This window comes from Lipotes vexillifer, unplaced genomic scaffold, assembly GCF_000442215.2.
Source record: "Lipotes vexillifer unplaced genomic scaffold, Lipotes_vexillifer_v1.1 scaffold49, whole genome shotgun sequence".
Classification (NCBI taxonomy): domain Eukaryota; kingdom Metazoa; phylum Chordata; class Mammalia; order Artiodactyla; family Lipotidae; genus Lipotes; species Lipotes vexillifer.
In genome coordinates, this window is record NW_006790551.1 from 5,970,428 (window position 1) to 5,986,746 (window position 16,319).

The window sequence follows — 16,319 nt, forward strand, 5'->3', positions numbered from 1 at the left end:
ATCGGAAGAAGCCTATCAGTATCCAGTGATTCTGCTTCTAGGACTTTGCTCTAGTGCACATACACATATACAACACATGCAGTGTGATCACAGAGACTTCTGGAAACCCTTTCTTAAATATGCATAAACCCCAAAATGTGAACAGTAATAGCCTTTGAGTGATTTTTTTTCTTCTTTCTACTTTGTGTTAATTCTCCAAATTTTCTGTAATTAGTATACTGCAAGGGGGAAAGAGCTCTGTGTGATTTTGGACAAATACCCGTCTATGTCTGAGCCCCAGTCTTCTCATCGACAGAAATGCGCCCAATGTCACCTGCCTCACAGTGATATTGGGGATGAAATGAAAAACCCTGAGGTGTGAAAACCCCCAAACTGAGCCTGGGGCAGAGTGGGTGCTGCTCGACGCCTGTTTCCTTCCTTCCTCTGTGAGCCTCACCGGGTCAGACAGGAAGATGGGGATCGGTTGCAGGGGGCAGCTGGAGGATAAAGTGAGGTGCCTGATGTGAGTCTCGTGGCTTTAACAAAAATCCCCGAGGTAGTGTGTTCAGTGGATAGAACTCATCTCCCAAACCATCTGGAAACTTTGCTCCCGAAATATTGGTCACATATTCTCGGCAGCCATTCTGAGCAGCAGTTTCTGCAGTGATAACCCAGGACAGGCATCTCAGGTTGGCAGTGAGGACCAGACAGAGCAGACACAGACCAGGAGGCGCCCCGCACCGCCAACTGGTGCTTCACAGCCCCAAGGCCTGTCTCAAGTATAGACCTTTGCCCCTATCTGCAAACCACACCTCTCAGACCCCAGGGCAAAACCGAAAGGAGGCTTTCCAAACTGCCTTAGCTTCGCGCCACACATTTACTTTGTGAAAGCATGCTACGTTGCATTTCATGCATTTAAAGCAGCCCTTGGTTACAGGTACACATTTAAATGGGCCACATCTTCCTATCCCTGTTCCTCTGTTAGGGGAGCCCTCTCCATCTTTGGTGAGGCCGAAATTAAGGCGTCTGGTGCATAGTAGGCGCTCAACGTGTTAGTTAATATTGCAATAACAATAATAATTAATCTGAACTTGGGGACGCTGGGGCCAGAGTAGTGAGTGAAAGGTGGTACGAGTCTCGTCCGAGGGTCCAACCACCTGTTACGCACCGAGTGCACTTCTTTCCCAGTGAGCTGACGGTCTGTGGGCGTGGAGTGGCAGGGCCGGGGCTGGGCCAGGGCCCGAGTCCACTCGGAAATTTTCGCTGTGGGCGGGTCCGACCCGCCCACCCGGCGACCTCTTCTCTGGAGGCCCTGTGGGCCAGTGGGCAGCTGTCAGGCGAGGCGCTCTGTGATTGGTGGAGGAGAGCAGTGATTGGCAGGCACGCCGGCCGCTCAACGGGCCGAGTCGGCGCCGCGTCCTCCTGGCCGCGTCGAGAGTGGAGGGCAGCCTGCGGCCCCGCCCCAGGCCCCGCCCCTCCCCTCCCCTCGTTGTGGGCAGAGCTCTCGCGCTGCCACTGTAACCGGCGCCATCCGCTCGGACGCGGCTGCTTTCCTTTGGACCCGGTCCGTCCAGCTCCTCTCGAGCAACTTTGCAGCGAGCTCTGAAGCCCAAGGGTGTCGCGGCGCCGCGTGAGGCCTACTAGCGGGCCGGTGAGTACTTCACGGCAAGGGGCGGTCGCAGGGTGGGCTGGAAAGAGAACCGGGAGCATCGCGAGTTGCAGCCCGCCTCGGCCTCAGTTTCCCCATCTGAGCGGACGGGCAGCTGGTACTAGTGTCCCCTGCAAGTTCCCCAGAAGTTGGAGGGCCGGGGTCCCTCCCTCTCCGCGACGCTCACGGCAACCCCTGCCCGGGCCTCGATCGCGTCTTCCTTCCGGGGTGCGCGCCCCCTCGTCCCCAGTCCGGGCACCCCGGGCATCGCGGGGCACTGCGCGCTCCGAGCACCGTCACGCCCGCGAGCCTGGCTTAGAAACCCCACTGACGGCGGGAAAACCGGCCTCAGAGGCAGGAGGCTTGTGGCGCTGGGGACCCGGCGAGTGGAAGGGGGCGCGCCTGCCCTGCGTCCCACAGAACCTGTACCGAGTTGCCCAGTCATGGCCCTTCCTCCGCGGCCGTCGGCGGGCTCTCTGGGACTCCGGGCCGCCCTCAGTGCCCCCGGGGCCGCTGGAAGGCGCCTGGGCCTCCTCACAGGAGCTGCTGTGTGTGTGTGTGTGTGTGTGTGTGTGTGTGTGCGCGCGCGCGCGCGCTGGGGGTTCACTCCCCAGGCGGGCACGTGCCCTCCTGAGGGGGCAGATTCTGAGGCTGAAGCCCCTAACTGCCCACTTAGAATCTGTGTAGCAGTTACTCTCCCCCTGGTGCTCCACAGTAAGGCATGGCGAGGGGCAGTGGCAGCCCCTGGGCCCTGGCTGGTGTGAACCTGGCCCTCAGGAACATCAATTTCTGTTTTGATAGATGGAAACTTTCTGGGGAATCTGACTTTTGGGCGTGGTGGAGCTGAGCCCTCTCACACCATTTATTGTAGTTGATGTTAAGAAATTCCGAGGAACTAACATTTGTACAGTATTTGGCCCTCCCAGTAGTCTTAGGGGTAGGAATTATATCCCTATTTGACCCATGAGGAAGTTAAAACCCCACAGCTGATCATGCAGAGCCTGGTGGGAAACCTCTGCCCCTGGGCAGGTGCTGAGAACCAGTGCCTGCCTCTCTCCTCACCTTGGACAGTGACCCCTGGCACTTGGCCCATTTGTAAAGGGCTTTCCCTTCTGCTGTGATGCATCACTGAGGGAACGATGCCCTGGGTACCCGCTGTGCTGGCTGCCTGACCTCACTGCAGACTCAGTGAGGAAGCCATGCCAACAGAAACCCAGAGGCCATACTCTCCACTGCCCGTCCTGTCAGCTCTGTCTCCAAAGGGCTGTGATTCTCACTGGAGCCCCTCGGCATCTGATCAGGGATTCAGAAGAACGTTCCTTTATATACTTGCTCCCCCAGCAAATGGACCTTTGCCTGGACACAGGAAAGTTTGCTGGGAGACCACATCTCATCTTCTTTCCCAGGATGGAAGTGTATGTGGAGGACTCCCCACTCAGGCCTCCCCTGCCCCTCCCAGGCCAGGGCTGGACAGGCCTTTGGGGCTGGTCACAGAGGGGAACCTAGTTCAGTCCCTGACCCACAAAATGCCTGTGCTGTGGGACAGAGACCAAATCCTGGTCCACGATAGTGGTGGTAAGAATTACGACAGCGAGCTTGTTCTATGCTTCATATGGCTCCCTCCCCTCTCCCAGGTCCCCTTCTCAGCAAGTGGCACCAACACCATGGCCCCAGGGCACAAATCAGGCCCCATTCTGCTCCCCCCTGCCCACATTCAGTTGGTGATGCTTCTGTTTCTCCTGGCCCAGGAGCGCACTCAGATGCCTGCCCTCGGCCAGGCCTCCTCACTTTCCCTGGAAGACCACCCAGCTCCCTCCCTGGTCTCCCTGGGCCATCCCCATACAGCCCTGATGGTTCTTCAACTGCCACTGCCCTACAGCACCAGCCTGCATTTCCTTCTGCCCTAGGCTCAACCCCACACTAAGCCTGGCACTTGTTCAGGCCCTCGGGACCTGCCCTAAGTTCCAGCTGCCCGCTCAGCCTCTTTTCTCCTTCCTGTGCGCCGCCCCAGAGTCACTTCTGCACCTTCCCAGCCATGTTGCCTTTAAGCCATGTCCGCTGCCCTTTCTCCTGGGCAGTCCCCCACTGAAATGCCCACACACCTCCATTCCTCCCTCCCTTCACCCTTGCCTGGCTCATGTCTGCTTGTCCTAAAGATTGAGTCAAGGCCACTCATCCAGAATCCCCACCTTGCCCCTTTTCCACCGCTGAGTGTGGCCCCCTTCTGTGCTTGCAGCCCCCAAGAGCTCCCTCTTTGTGGTTGTCAGTTTAGGTGTCATCCTTCCTATCTGGACTGAGGTCTCCAAGGCAGGTCCTATAGGATCCTCTCTGGGGCCCGGGAGGCCCAAGTTGGGGCCTGGCACAGGATCGGCCCACAATCCATGGCCGCTGACCCATCCCGGCCAGGCAAGGAGCATTCCCAGCTTATTCCTGCTTAGTCCTGGGAACTTGGCACATTGGGTAGAGCTGGAATGTTCCTTGGTTTGGCCCTTAATACTGTGAGGCAAAAATAGGTACCTCCGAGGGCTATGTGCCCTTGTCTTGAGGAGCAGCCCTGTGCCAGGCTGCTGGGCTATCCAGAGCAGACATCCCAGACCCTGGGAACCCCTGGGCCCTCTCCCTTCAGGCTCAGTCACAGACGGGTTTTAGAATAACATTTTGTGGTAATTCCAAAAACCTTGCACGTTCATTATAGAAAATTAGAGAAGTACATTTAGAAAAAGAATAAAATAAAGCTACCTGTAGTCTCTTCACTCAGACATAGTATAACCATTGTGGGGGCATTTTCTTCCATCTTTTTGTGCAGGTGAATTTTGTTTTCATCCTAAATAGACTCAGGTCAATAGCTCATGCTGCTTTAGATCCCGCTTAACAGCGTCATACAAACATTTCCTTATCTTGTTTTGTTTTGTTTTGTTTTTTTGCGGTACGTGGGCCTCTCACTGTTGTGGCCTCTCCCGTTGCAGAGCGCAGGCTCAGCAGCCATGGCTCACGGGCCCAGCCACTCCGCGGCATGTGGGATCCTCCCGGACCGGGGCACAAACCCGCGTCCCCTGCATCGACAGGTGGACTCTCAACCACTGCGCCACCAGGGAAGCCCAACATTTCCTTATCTTTAAACGTTCATATACAGGTCCTGGTTAACAGCTATATAGTGTAGCACCATCTGGAGGGGCTGTGAGTTTCACACCTGCCCTCTCTGGACGGTGCTGGAAAGTACAGCTGTGATGGACACCAGAGAGGTGCTCTGTAAGAGCAAAGGCGTGGAGGTCCACAGTGGCACGTGGATGTGGGGGAGCAGCAAGTGGGCTGAATGTGAAACCGTGGGCATCCCTGGGTTTTCCCCTGGTCTGGGATCCTGATGGTGGAGGCTCTGCTCAGAGGGTGTGTGAACATCCTTAAGGCTTCCCATGGGGGCTTGTTTCAGAGGTTAGGGTGGCCCCCCTGCGGGGAGAGCAGAGTGGGGCCGGCCTGAGTAAGGGTTAGAGAGCTTGGGCTGAAGTCCACGTGAGATCATTCTCCACGTGTCAGTAGGTGCATGATCCTAGCAGCCCTCTCAGGGGGTGGCAGCCCCTCAGCCAAGCTCCGTGATGCTGCCATTTTGTGTTCTGATGGGATAAAAATATGCCTGGGTGCTCATGTGGAAAGAATGCCGGCCACTCTGGTTTTCTGGATCTTACACAATGACAGGTTCCAAGCCATTGCTCTGGTCATGGGGCGGCAGTGTGGGTTGACTGCCCCACTCGTAGGCAGGCATCGGAGGAGTCTTGGAGCTGGGGTGGAGCGGGACGCTGATGCTCTCATCCTGCAGTCAGGAGTCTGGATTCGGGATTCTGGGGCCAGGCTGGAGGGAGGGACCTGCTTCCGATCACACAGTGAGATGGCGCAGGCTCTTCCCCAGCCGGGCTCCTTCCCCCAGGCCAGGCTGTCTCGGGTGTACCTTGCAAGGCAAGCAGGCAGGTATTCTAGCAGACAGGTATTCTGAGTGAATGAGATGTAGCCCCTGCCTTCAGGGGCCCCAGTGTCACAGGAAAGAAGACAGAAAAGGAAGCACCAGATACCATGCAGGTCCCTCCACCGGGAGATCACCTGCGATCCTCCCTGTGACCCATCCATGGCAATGGATCATTTCGTTTGTTTTAAAATAACAAGGCCTTTGATTCAAAAAGTGTTTGGCCAACTCTCAGGGAACCTGAAAATTAATCCTCCTTTATTCATCCATTCTCATTAAGCAGAGATTTTACTTTAAACAGTATTATTTTGATTGTAATGTGACATGCATAATACTTAGCCCAACAGGCCAGCCAGAACCTGTGTTTTCCTGAAATTCCAGGTTGGACGTGGCTCCATGTGGTTTGTCTCGGGTCAGCCAGTGACCTGCACAACTGGGTTCTGTCTGCTAAATCACCGGCTGACTTTCCCTGCCCACAGCTGGCCACCTGCCCAATGGGTCTGCACGTGCAGCCAGATGACGAATTTCACAAAAGTTGCCTCTTTGTTTGGTTCCGGGAAGCCTGGTGTTTGGAAATAGCACCAAGCACTGTGTTGGTTTCCAAGCAGATCCATGTGGCTTGACATGCTTTTGGTTTGCAGCCAGGGGGATGTTTTAAAATAAGGTCTTCAGTCCCTCTGAGGGAGGAATGTCCAGATTGAAATCTCCAGGGTTCTTTGGCAGACAGAGATCTGATCTCTGGGACCCATCTGTAGTAGGAATGGAGCAGACATGGTTGTGTAGCCCCGGGGAAGTGGCGTGTGGCGCCTGGGGCCCCCCCCTCCGACTCTTGCTGTGTCAGCAGTCTGCAGACACGTGTCAGGCACCCACTCTGGCAGGCTCTGGGCAGTCTCAGAGCTTGGAGCTGGGCACTGGGGATGCCTGGGAACCTGGCCCCTTGTGGTCTCTGGTCTCATGTAGTCCTCACAGTGTCCCCAAGTGTAAGATGATTGTCCCCATTTACAGTTGAGGAAACTGAGGTGCAGAGAGGGACGTGGCCTGCTCAGGACCACAGAGCTGGTGGACACAGCCAAGGGCGCGACAGCTACGACGGGTTAGTTTGGGAGCCAGATTCCTCATTGCCGGGCCTTGCCTGCTCTGTGCTCATTTCCTCATCTCAGTGAAGAGGATGGATATGGCCTTGAGGCTGTGGTGAGGGTCATGGGATCCTTGGGGATCCCCCGCACAGTGCACGTGGTCCCGACTTCTTCAGGGTCTGTGTCTGATCCCGGTTCCCTGGCTGGGGAACTCCTAGAGCTCTCAGCTCCACGGTGTGGGGCTCATGGTTTCCCTTAATTGTGTCAGTGGTGGTTTTTGCTGTTTTGCTAAATGGCATTATTGACTAATGGAGCCCTTTCCCCTGTGGTAGACTCTCTGTGCTCGTCAGTCTGTTTCAGTCATCTGTTCTGACACACCAGCTTCATGGTTTCCGTCACTCCACATCTAGTATGTGTTCATATCTGGTGCATTCAAGTTCCCTGATATTTGTTCTGTGGTTCAGGCCTAGCGTGGAGGGCTTGGGAGTTGGGCAGGTCTGACTACATCCTGGTTCCAGGGGCTGTGTTCCCCGCTTCTCTCCCCCTCCCCATTTCGTTCCCCCTCTCCCCTCCCTTCCCTCCTCTTCCCCTTCCCCTCTCCTCACATTTATTTAACTTTCACTCTGTGCCAGTGTATTCATTTCCTAGGGCTCATATAAGAAAGTTACAGAAACTTGGTGGCTTTAAACAATAGAAATTTATTGTCTCATAGTTCTGGAGGCAGAAGTCCGCGATCAGGATGTCGGCAGGGCTGGTTCCTCCTGGGGGCTCTGAGGGAGAGTCCTTCCTCGCCTCTCCTGGCTTCGGGTGTTGCTGGCGATCCTTGGCATCCCTGGGCGTGCAGCTGCATCTGTCTGATCTAGGCCTCCTCCTTCACATGGTGCCCTCCTCTCTGTGTCTGTGTGTTTCCCTCTTCTTATAAGGATACCAGTCACTGGATTAGGGCCCACCCTAAGTCAGGATGATTTCATGTCAAGATCCGTGCTTACATCTGCAAGGACCCCTTCTTCCAAACAAGGTCTCCTTCACAGATTTTGGGTGGACCTACTTGGAGGCCAGTTTCCATCCCAGCACAGCCAGGCACTGTGCCCAGGGCTCCGTGTGGACCATCTCACTGAATCCTCACGACATTCTACATCCCCACTTCTCAGATGAGCACACCCGAGGCCCCGTGGCTCATGCCTGGTGAGGCAGGGACTCAAGGCCTTGAGACTTAGGGCCTGGCTCATGCCTGCTGTGGGACTTGCCAGCCGGCCTTGAGTGTTTCCTCCCTCGAGTTCCTGCCCTGTAAAATGGGAGTGTCTTACGGGGGCTGTTGTGAGGTTGAATGAGATCACATAGAATGCTGGGCAGCCCCCACCCTGTTTCCCTTTTCCGTCCCCTCTCTTTACCAGAAACTAGAGGCCAGAGCAGACTGGGCTTGGCTGGTATCATGTGTCTGACCCTCCGCTTTTCTCACTGCAGAATGGCCTCCGGTTCCTGTCCTCCGAGCCCCTCTGGCCCACAGTCTCCACCGCTGCCACAACAGCCCCAGGCCCGCTCACGGCTCAATGCCACCACCTCGGTGGAGCAGGAGAAGAGTGGGACGCCCCGAGCTCCCGGACCCCAGGTTGGACCTGGACGAGATGTGAGAGACACGGCTGCCTCGGCCATGCCCCAGGCCTCGCGTGCTAGGAGCCAAGAAAGGGCGGAAGGAACAGGTAAGGGGATGGGGCCTGGGAAGCTGGACTGTCCTCCCCCAGGGGTGTTCTAGAAGCAGGGCGAGCACTCGAGTCCTGGCACGTGGTCCAGACACCCCTGCGAGGTTCCTCCTGCAGGGCACCCCCTGTGGTCGGGGCCCACCTGCTCCACTCAGGGCCCCTCGACTCTCACCTTGCAGCGGGCTTTGCTCCTAAGTTCACAAACTTGGGCTGCAGCAGACTTCACGTTTCCTTATTTTATTTATAATCAAAAGCACCAACTCCCACCTGCTCAGGGTCCCCACCAGGCATTGTGGCGGGGGAGGTGGCAGGAAGAAGTCTTCCCCACCCCAGCTGGTCGCGCCCAGCACTCAGGGCAGCCCATGTTTTTCCCTGTCCACCGTGGCCACTGCTCAGGGGCCGTTCAGTCAGGCAGCTTTGCCTGGTCTGGGGGCCCCATGTGACCACTCCCATTGGGGACTGGCTGCCAGCCTGGAATATGCCTGGTCCCAGGCCCAGGTCCCTGCTGCCCTCTGGACCACCATCCTCCATCCCCAGGCCAGGCTTCCAAGGGCTTCCCCTCCCCCCCAGTCCACTTCTGGGCCTCCTCAGGTTTCCACTCTGTCCCAGGAGGCACCTCCCAGGCGAAGAGATGAGACAGTGTGAGGACCCGGGTGCGACGGGACAGCTGGTTGTGGTGCTGGCAGCCTTGCTGACATTGGGGGAGGGACACCAGGGTTTGGTCCATCCTCTGTCCACCTGCTGCTCACTGAGCACGGCCCTTTGCTGGCCCTGAGTGGCCATCGGCAGCACAGGTGAGTCAGGCCTGCCCCCTGCCTCCAAGGAGTCCACGGTCTCGTGGGGAGCAGAAGGAAGCACAGGGCCTGGGGAGCATAGAGGTGGCCCTGGGCCTGGCGCTGGGGTGGTGGGGCCCTGCTCTGTGGGAAGAGATGACGCCTGAGCAGGAGCGAGCCTGGGGAGAGAGGGCACAGCACGGGCAGGGCCAGCGGGAAGAGATGGCCTCGCCGGGGGTGGGCTTGGGGTGGGGAGAGCCCCGGACCTCCAGGTGACGGGGTGGCAGCAAGGAAGGAAGGCTCGGATTGGTGATGCTCTCGTGTCTGGCCTGCGATTTGAGCTACACCAGGAGTGAGCGGGGGGCAGGGCCAGGCAACGGGCTGTAACAGGAGCCTTGTGTGAGAGGCTCCTCTGTGCTTTCGGGGCTGGTGGAGGGGAAAATTAGAGGTGGCCCTGGGCCTGGCGCTGGGGTGGTGGGGCCCTGCTCTGTGGGAAGAGATGACGCCTGAGCAGGAGCGAGCCTGGGGAGAGAGGGCACAGCACGGGCAGGGCCAGCGGGAAGAGATGGCCTCGCCGGGGGTGGGCTTGGGGTGGGGAGAGCCCCGGACCTCCAGGTGACGGGGTGGCAGCAAGGAAGGAAGGCTCGGATTGGTGATGCTCTCGTGTCTGGCCTGCGATTTGAGCTACACCAGGAGTGAGCGGGGGGCAGGGCCAGGCAACGGGCTGTAACAGGAGCCTTGTGTGAGAGGCTCCTCTGTGCTTTCGGGGCTGGTGTAGGGGAAAATCCTCAAGTCTACTGTGAGTTCCAAGAAAGGGAGGATCCCTGGACCACTGGCTGTGATATTTGGGGAAAACATAGTTGGTATCGGCGTTACTTTTTCTAATAATCCAGCGAGTGCTTCTCAGTGCGTCTGTCTTATTCTCACAGCGACCAAACCTGTGAAGTACGGTCCTTGGCTCCGATTACAGGTGCGGCGATCAGCCCCGAGCCCGCTGGGGACATCGGGTCTAAAAGCTCCATGGGTGGTGAACGCCCTGTGACTTCTTTCCGGGGATCACCGCCCTCTCCTCCCTGCTCACCGAGACCATCCCACGTTCTCCAAATCCACCTCCGCCTTCCCTGTTCCCCCACCTCCCCTTTGCCACGTGGGAACCTCTGCCCAAAATATGCCATCGCCATCTCCACCTGTTGAAATCCTACCCAGCTCTCAAGGCGCTGCCGCCTCTTAGACTTTCTGACCTCCTCCCACAGCAAGAAAGACGTGTGCTGTCGTAACCGGACTCACACACCCACGGGCCTGCACGCACACACGCACACATCCAGTGGGAATGGAAATTTCCAAAACCATACTTGTCCTTAGTGTGTGTGTTGCTGTCTGATAGTCTCCATTCTGTTGCTTTTATTTAAAAACAAATGCTGCTTGTGGGCAGTTAAATTGGTTCCGTGACCTTCTGGGTCGAAGTCTGTAGTTTGAAAAACGCTCTGTGGTTTGGTGCCAGTGCACTCCAGCCGGGACTCTGGAGTACGTCTGTCCACATGAGCTGTTTATTTACTGAGTGTCGGGGCCATGAGGTGGTGCAGGAAGATGGTGCCGGGATGGCTGAGGTGGGACGCTTGGCTGGACTGGTGGCCTTGAGCTGTGTGCCCTTGAGGGAGTTGGGAGGCCTCGCTGAGCCTGTCTCTGTATCTGTAAAGTGGGCGCAGTCATACCAGCCATGTGGAGTCCACGTGCTGGGACCCTGTGCTCTGAGCATGGCGCATGGGACAAGGTGCTGAGTCAAGGCCCCTCGTCCCTTAGGTGCCTGCCCGGTGGCGCAGAGAGGGTCCATGCCTGGAGCTTGCTGTGTTTTGTGGATGTCATCAAGCCTCCTGCCCCCCGAGCCCGTCTCACTTCCTATTCAGGCTTCTCCTGGGGTGTTGCCTCGCATGTCGGGGCAGCCTTCCAGTTTCATGGCCCCACTCAGTCCCTCTTGGGCGACCGGTCTCAGTGTCAGCTCCAGGCTCTGTGTGTCTGGGTGTAGGGGCCTCACGTGTGCGTCGGATTCTTCTCTCCCCCAGGAGACTGTTGTGCTGCAAGCTGTGCATGCGTGCATGTGCACACGTGTGCATGTGCGCCCACGTGCTTCCTTGTGTCCTGCACGCCATGACTCTCTCAACCCCTGCTGCTCCAGGTGCTCTGTATGAGTTAGGGAAGTCCCAGGCCACTACCCGCCCTTCTCCAGCTCACCCAGCCTTGCCGTTTTGTTTTCCCCCTTGAGAAGCCAGCTGCCTGGGGAGCATCTGCCATGTGCACTGCAGACCTGGGGGCTTTACGTGACCCCTTACGGTAGCTCGAGAGGGAGACTCTGTTCTTGTCCCCATCTAGAGATGAGGAAACTGAGCCATCAACTTACCAAAGCAGCCAGTGCTGAGTGATGGGCACAGGGGTGATCCCAGTCTCCTGTCCCACGCTGCCCCCATGCCCAGCGGAGCTGCAGGGACCTCCGAGCTCTGGGTGAAGAGGGCCTGAGCTCTGCGGCTCCATCACGCTGGACTAGTGCCTGATTGTCCCCAGAAACGTGCCCCACTGGGCTCTTCTGATCTCCACATCTCCTTCAAAGATCACTGCGTTCTCTGCTTCGTCTCCAAGGCCTCTGGGCAGGCCAGGGCCTGATCTGGAATCTCTGTCCAGCCACAAACACCCCACAGCTGCGGGGCCAGGAGACAGGGGCTGGGAACGCGCTTGGTTTCAATCTGGGTGAGGCAAAAACGGCCTCAGAGGGCGGACCAAGTCAAGACTGCCAGTTTCAGATAAGAAGAGTCAGGAAACACATGTGGTCTCTGTTTGGCTTCTGACCCCGAGGGGAGGGGCGGGGAGTACTGAGCAAGCACTGGGCCAGTTGGCACCCTCGGGGTCCCAGCCCGCCACAGCTGGGCCCTGCTGCGTCACTTCTCTCTGTGGTGTCACTGTCACTGAATTGGACACAGCAGGAACCGTTCACCCCAGTGTTGACCGAGGGCCTGCCTGCTCAGCGGGTGCAGGAGACAGTGGGCAAGGCAGGCAGGGCCCGCCACCATGTGCAGGGCACAAAGGGCTCCCAGGCTGATGGCTCTGGGCAGGGGTTGAACGCAGGGTCAAGAGGTCGGCCAACTGAGTGGGGTCTCAAATGGTCAGGATAAGGAGAATGGGTGTTCTGGGGAACGTTAGAGGGTTTAAACCAGAGGAGCGGCATGACCTCTGTTACGTGGAGATGACCCGTGGGAGCCGAGGCCGGCAGGGAGGCACGTGGCAGGTGGAGAGGCCCCCGGAAGCTGGGCTGACTCCAGGTCTCTGGCTGGAGCTGCCAGGTGGGTGCAGGGCGTGGGCAGGGCAGTTTCCCAGCGGGGTTCAGGGCAGGACAGCGGGATTGGGAAGGTCAGGAGACGATGTGGTGCAGGAGGGGATGTGGAGCGCTGAGTCCCTGATGTCCTGGGGACAAGCCACAGCCACAAGCGACTCGCTTTCTCCTTGTCCGGTCAAGGTGCTGGCTATTGATGATTTAGGGAGTTTTGTACACGCATTATTTTATCCTGACCCTGACTGAAGCCCTGGTCTGTCTGGTTGCCAGGCCATCACTCTGATCCCCTCACTCCAGGATGACCTGTCGTGAGGACAGATGGCAGGGGCGGTGAGGCTGTCTCCGGCCTGGTGGCTTCCTGGGACCTTTGGAAACTTGGCAGCATGCCCGTCATCCCTTACCTTTAACCTCCCCTTTGCATTCCAAGTCTTGGGTGTCGCCTCTTCCAGGAAGCCCCTGCCATCAGAATTGATGATGCCAGGCACCTCCACCGCCCCCCTGAGCCTGCACTGCTGGAATGTGATTGTCCCCGTCTGGCCCCTGGGTGGGTAGGGAGGGCGGGGGTCCTGCCTCCTTCAGCTCAGTGCCCTTGGCTCCTGGAGCATTGGCATCCCGGGGCCAATGTTCATTAAACGTCTGCTGGGTGAGTGATGATGGGCGAGGTCCATGACCCCTGCTTGGGCCTGTGGGAAGCTCGGACCTCTTGCCCGGTACCCCCGCCTTGGAGCTTAGCCAGCCCCTGGAAAAGACGGGGTCGCAGGGATTGTCCTTCTTGTGTGTTCATGAGAACCAGAGTCAGCATCACGAAGGCTGCTGGGACACCCCTGGTGCAAGGTGACCCAGCCGCCCACAGCGATGAGGAGGACACATGGGATGCCCTGGGGTTCTGATCACCTTTCCCTTCACCGCAGCCCACGTGGTGGGTGTCAGGAGAGGACCAGGGACTCTAAGGCCTAAGGCGTTAGGGAGCCTAAGGCCTTGTCCAGGGCCAGCAAGTGAGGCAGTGGAAGGGCAGCAGCCTCTAGAGACAGGATTACGGCATCACAGTTCCTGTGTGTTTCAGATTGTGCTCTTCTTTTAAGAGCCTTTGGCGTGTGTTCAACAATTTAAACAATGTGCTCCAGCAAATCTAGATCTCAGCAGTTGTGGAAAATGGAAGCCAGCTTCTCTCTTGCTCTCAGCCATCTCTGGGGAGCTGGCAGAGCCCTCAGGACTTCTGGGAAGGGACGCCTGAGGCTCCCCAGCCCACGGCCCTGGGGTGGGTGACGAGTGGGAGCATGACTTGCTCGCCACCCACCTTTGTCTGTTTCTACTCAGAACCTACCTGCTCAGATCAGGGAGGTGAGCTTGGCAGTTCAGTCTCCAGGCCAAGAGTGTGCTATGTTCCCGGCCCTGTGCAAGGATTTGGGGAGACAGAGATGAAAGCTTGAGACCATTCCCTTGTCGGTCCCCTGTCCACCCCTCCATCTGTTCAGCATTTGCTGAGCTGTGTCTGACACCGGGGGATGCAGATGGGTCAGACCTGCGGGACACAGATCATCTCCGTAAAGGCTGGTGGGACTGTGAGAGATGCAGGAAAATGGAGATGGGCTGTGCTGGGGGGAGGGGACAGCATCCTGGGGACTCTTCTCCCATTTCATGACAAAATGAGCATCAGTTACTAATGCGGTGTGGTGGATACAAGTCTCTCAAATGCGTGGGATCTGCAGGAGATAAATAGTATAAAGGAGGGGGTGTGCTGGTCCTCTGTGGATCCTCGCAGAAGTGAGGAGACTACCCAGGGTCACGCAGCTCTGCTATTGCCATTTTGTGATGGATAGAAAGACTTTCAAAAATGAGCTAGAGTCGGGACACTCTCGGTTGCTGGTGATGTTGAAACCCGATGTAAATTATCATAAGCAAAAAAAAAAAAAAAAAAAAAAAAAAAAAAAAAAAGAAAAGAAAAACAGGGTGTGGGGCTTCCCTGGTGACGCAGTGGTTAAGAATCTGCCTGCCAATGCAGGGGACCCGGGTTCGAGCCCTGGTCCGGGAAGCTCCCACATGCCGCGGAGCAACTAAGCCCGTGCGCCACAACTACTGAAGACCAAGTGCCTAGAGCCCGTGCTCTGCAACAAGAGAAGCCACTTCAGTGAGAAGCCCGTGCACGGCAACAAAAAGAGTGGCCCCCGCTCGCTGCATCTAGAGAAACACGCGCACGTCAACAAAGAACAAAAGCAGCCAAAATAAATCAATAAATCAATAAATAAGATAAATTTATTAAAAAACAAAAAAAAGAGTGCAGGGGATTTGTTAGTTCCATATGTCTGCACAGTGTAGAGTATCCAGGGACTCAGATGACATGATTGGGAATCTGCCCCCAGCTCTGCTTTCCTGTGTGCCCTCACTCTCAGGTGGGCTTCCCCCAGGGCAGCCCTCGGCCTCCAAGCTGGTGTCTGTCAGCTGAGATCCGGCAGAAGGAAGAGACATTGCCCAGCAACCAGCACAGACCCTACTGTCCTGACTTGGGTCTGTGTCCCTCCCTGAACCTGCTGCTGTGGTCAGGGAGATGGATGGGCCAGGTAGGCTTGCTGCACCCACCCTGTGAGAGTGGGTCCCCAAAGGGGTCATCAAGTTAGGGTTAGGAAGAGGCCAGGAACGAGGGTCAAGCCTGCAGAGAACTCGTGTGTTCAGTGGCCTTCAGTATCCACGCTGACGCAGCCAACTTCTGGCGGTGTTCTTTATGTGAGGGTTCCTCCTTAGATGGAGAAAGCCAGAACCCCCCGATTGGTTCGCAGCATGAGCCCAACATTTGAGTAGTTGTAGACCTATTTCTGCCAGTGCCAAATGGAAAGGAGGGTAATGAGGGAGGTGAGGTGCATGTTTCATAAAGATTCTGTATATCGAGGAGACTTCTTGAAATGTCAGGCTATGGACAATGTCTGCAAAAAATTAATCACGGACAGAATAATCTTTTTAGCCAACAGATCTGTGCTTGAATCTTCCATATTCTGATTTAATAAAAAGGACCTTGGACTTGTGAATTTAGTTAGTAAAGAAAAGAGCTGTGAACTCCGAGAGGTGCCTGGTGTTGGGCTGGGAAGTGTGGCCTCAGTGAGCCAGGAAGGCCCTGGGGTCAGCCGAGAGGTGGGACCTGGGGAGGGGAAGGGAACGCACACTGGGAACGCCAACTCTGGACCAGGCACTTAATACGAAGTGTCTCATTCTTCATAAACCGTCCTACTGGATGGATATTGACGATGGGGTTGAAAATGACTCTCCCTTGGTCATGCGGCACTTTGACGCTAAGGGTAGATTCACAGGCAGGTCAGATTTCTCTACACACACACCCTTCTTCCGTGCGAGCCCACCCTTCCCATTTGTTCTCTTTAGTCTGAGCCCTTGGCCAGAAAGTTCATTCCTGCCCTTGCTGAAGTGGGTGACGGCAGCCGAAGGGAGAACTGACCTTGATGACTCAGGAAGCACCAAGGTCTGGGGCCACGGGGTGGGATGGACGTCCTGGGCCCTGAAGCCATCTCTGGGTTAGGTCCCTGGGACCTGCTCAAGGGAACCCAGGCTGAACTCTTCAGGGAGAGGTATCATCATGTTTGCAAGCTGTCCACCGAGAGGGTCTCGGTACAGGGGCCTGACCTGTGGGTCTTGTTAAGAATCCTCCTTTTGAGCCATCCCCAGACACCCCCACCCGGCCCCCGTGTCCTCTCCAAACTATGTGTGACCTCTGCCTTTGAACCTCCTAGGCTGCGTCGCTTTAGGCCCCTGCCCTGCTGTCTCCCCCTGGGCTCCTGGGTGCCGTAGATTTGGGCACCCTGCACACAGGGGCTGGCTCTGAGCCTGGCGGACCTGGTTCTGGGAAAGGCCTGGATGAAGGGGGAGGG

General features: G+C 57.0%; 1 protein-coding gene across 1 annotated transcript in view; it reads left to right on the plus strand.

Moving 5' to 3' along the window:
* The first annotated feature begins 8,120 nt into the window (after positions 1-8,120).
* Positions 8,121-16,319, plus strand: part of WFS1 (wolframin ER transmembrane glycoprotein) — a 21,044-nt gene continuing 12,845 nt past the window's right edge. Inside the window, exon 1 of the mRNA XM_007463821.1 lies at positions 8,121-8,355. Within this exon, the coding sequence (XP_007463883.1) occupies positions 8,121-8,355 (235 nt within the window). The remainder of the gene's footprint in view (positions 8,356-16,319) is intronic.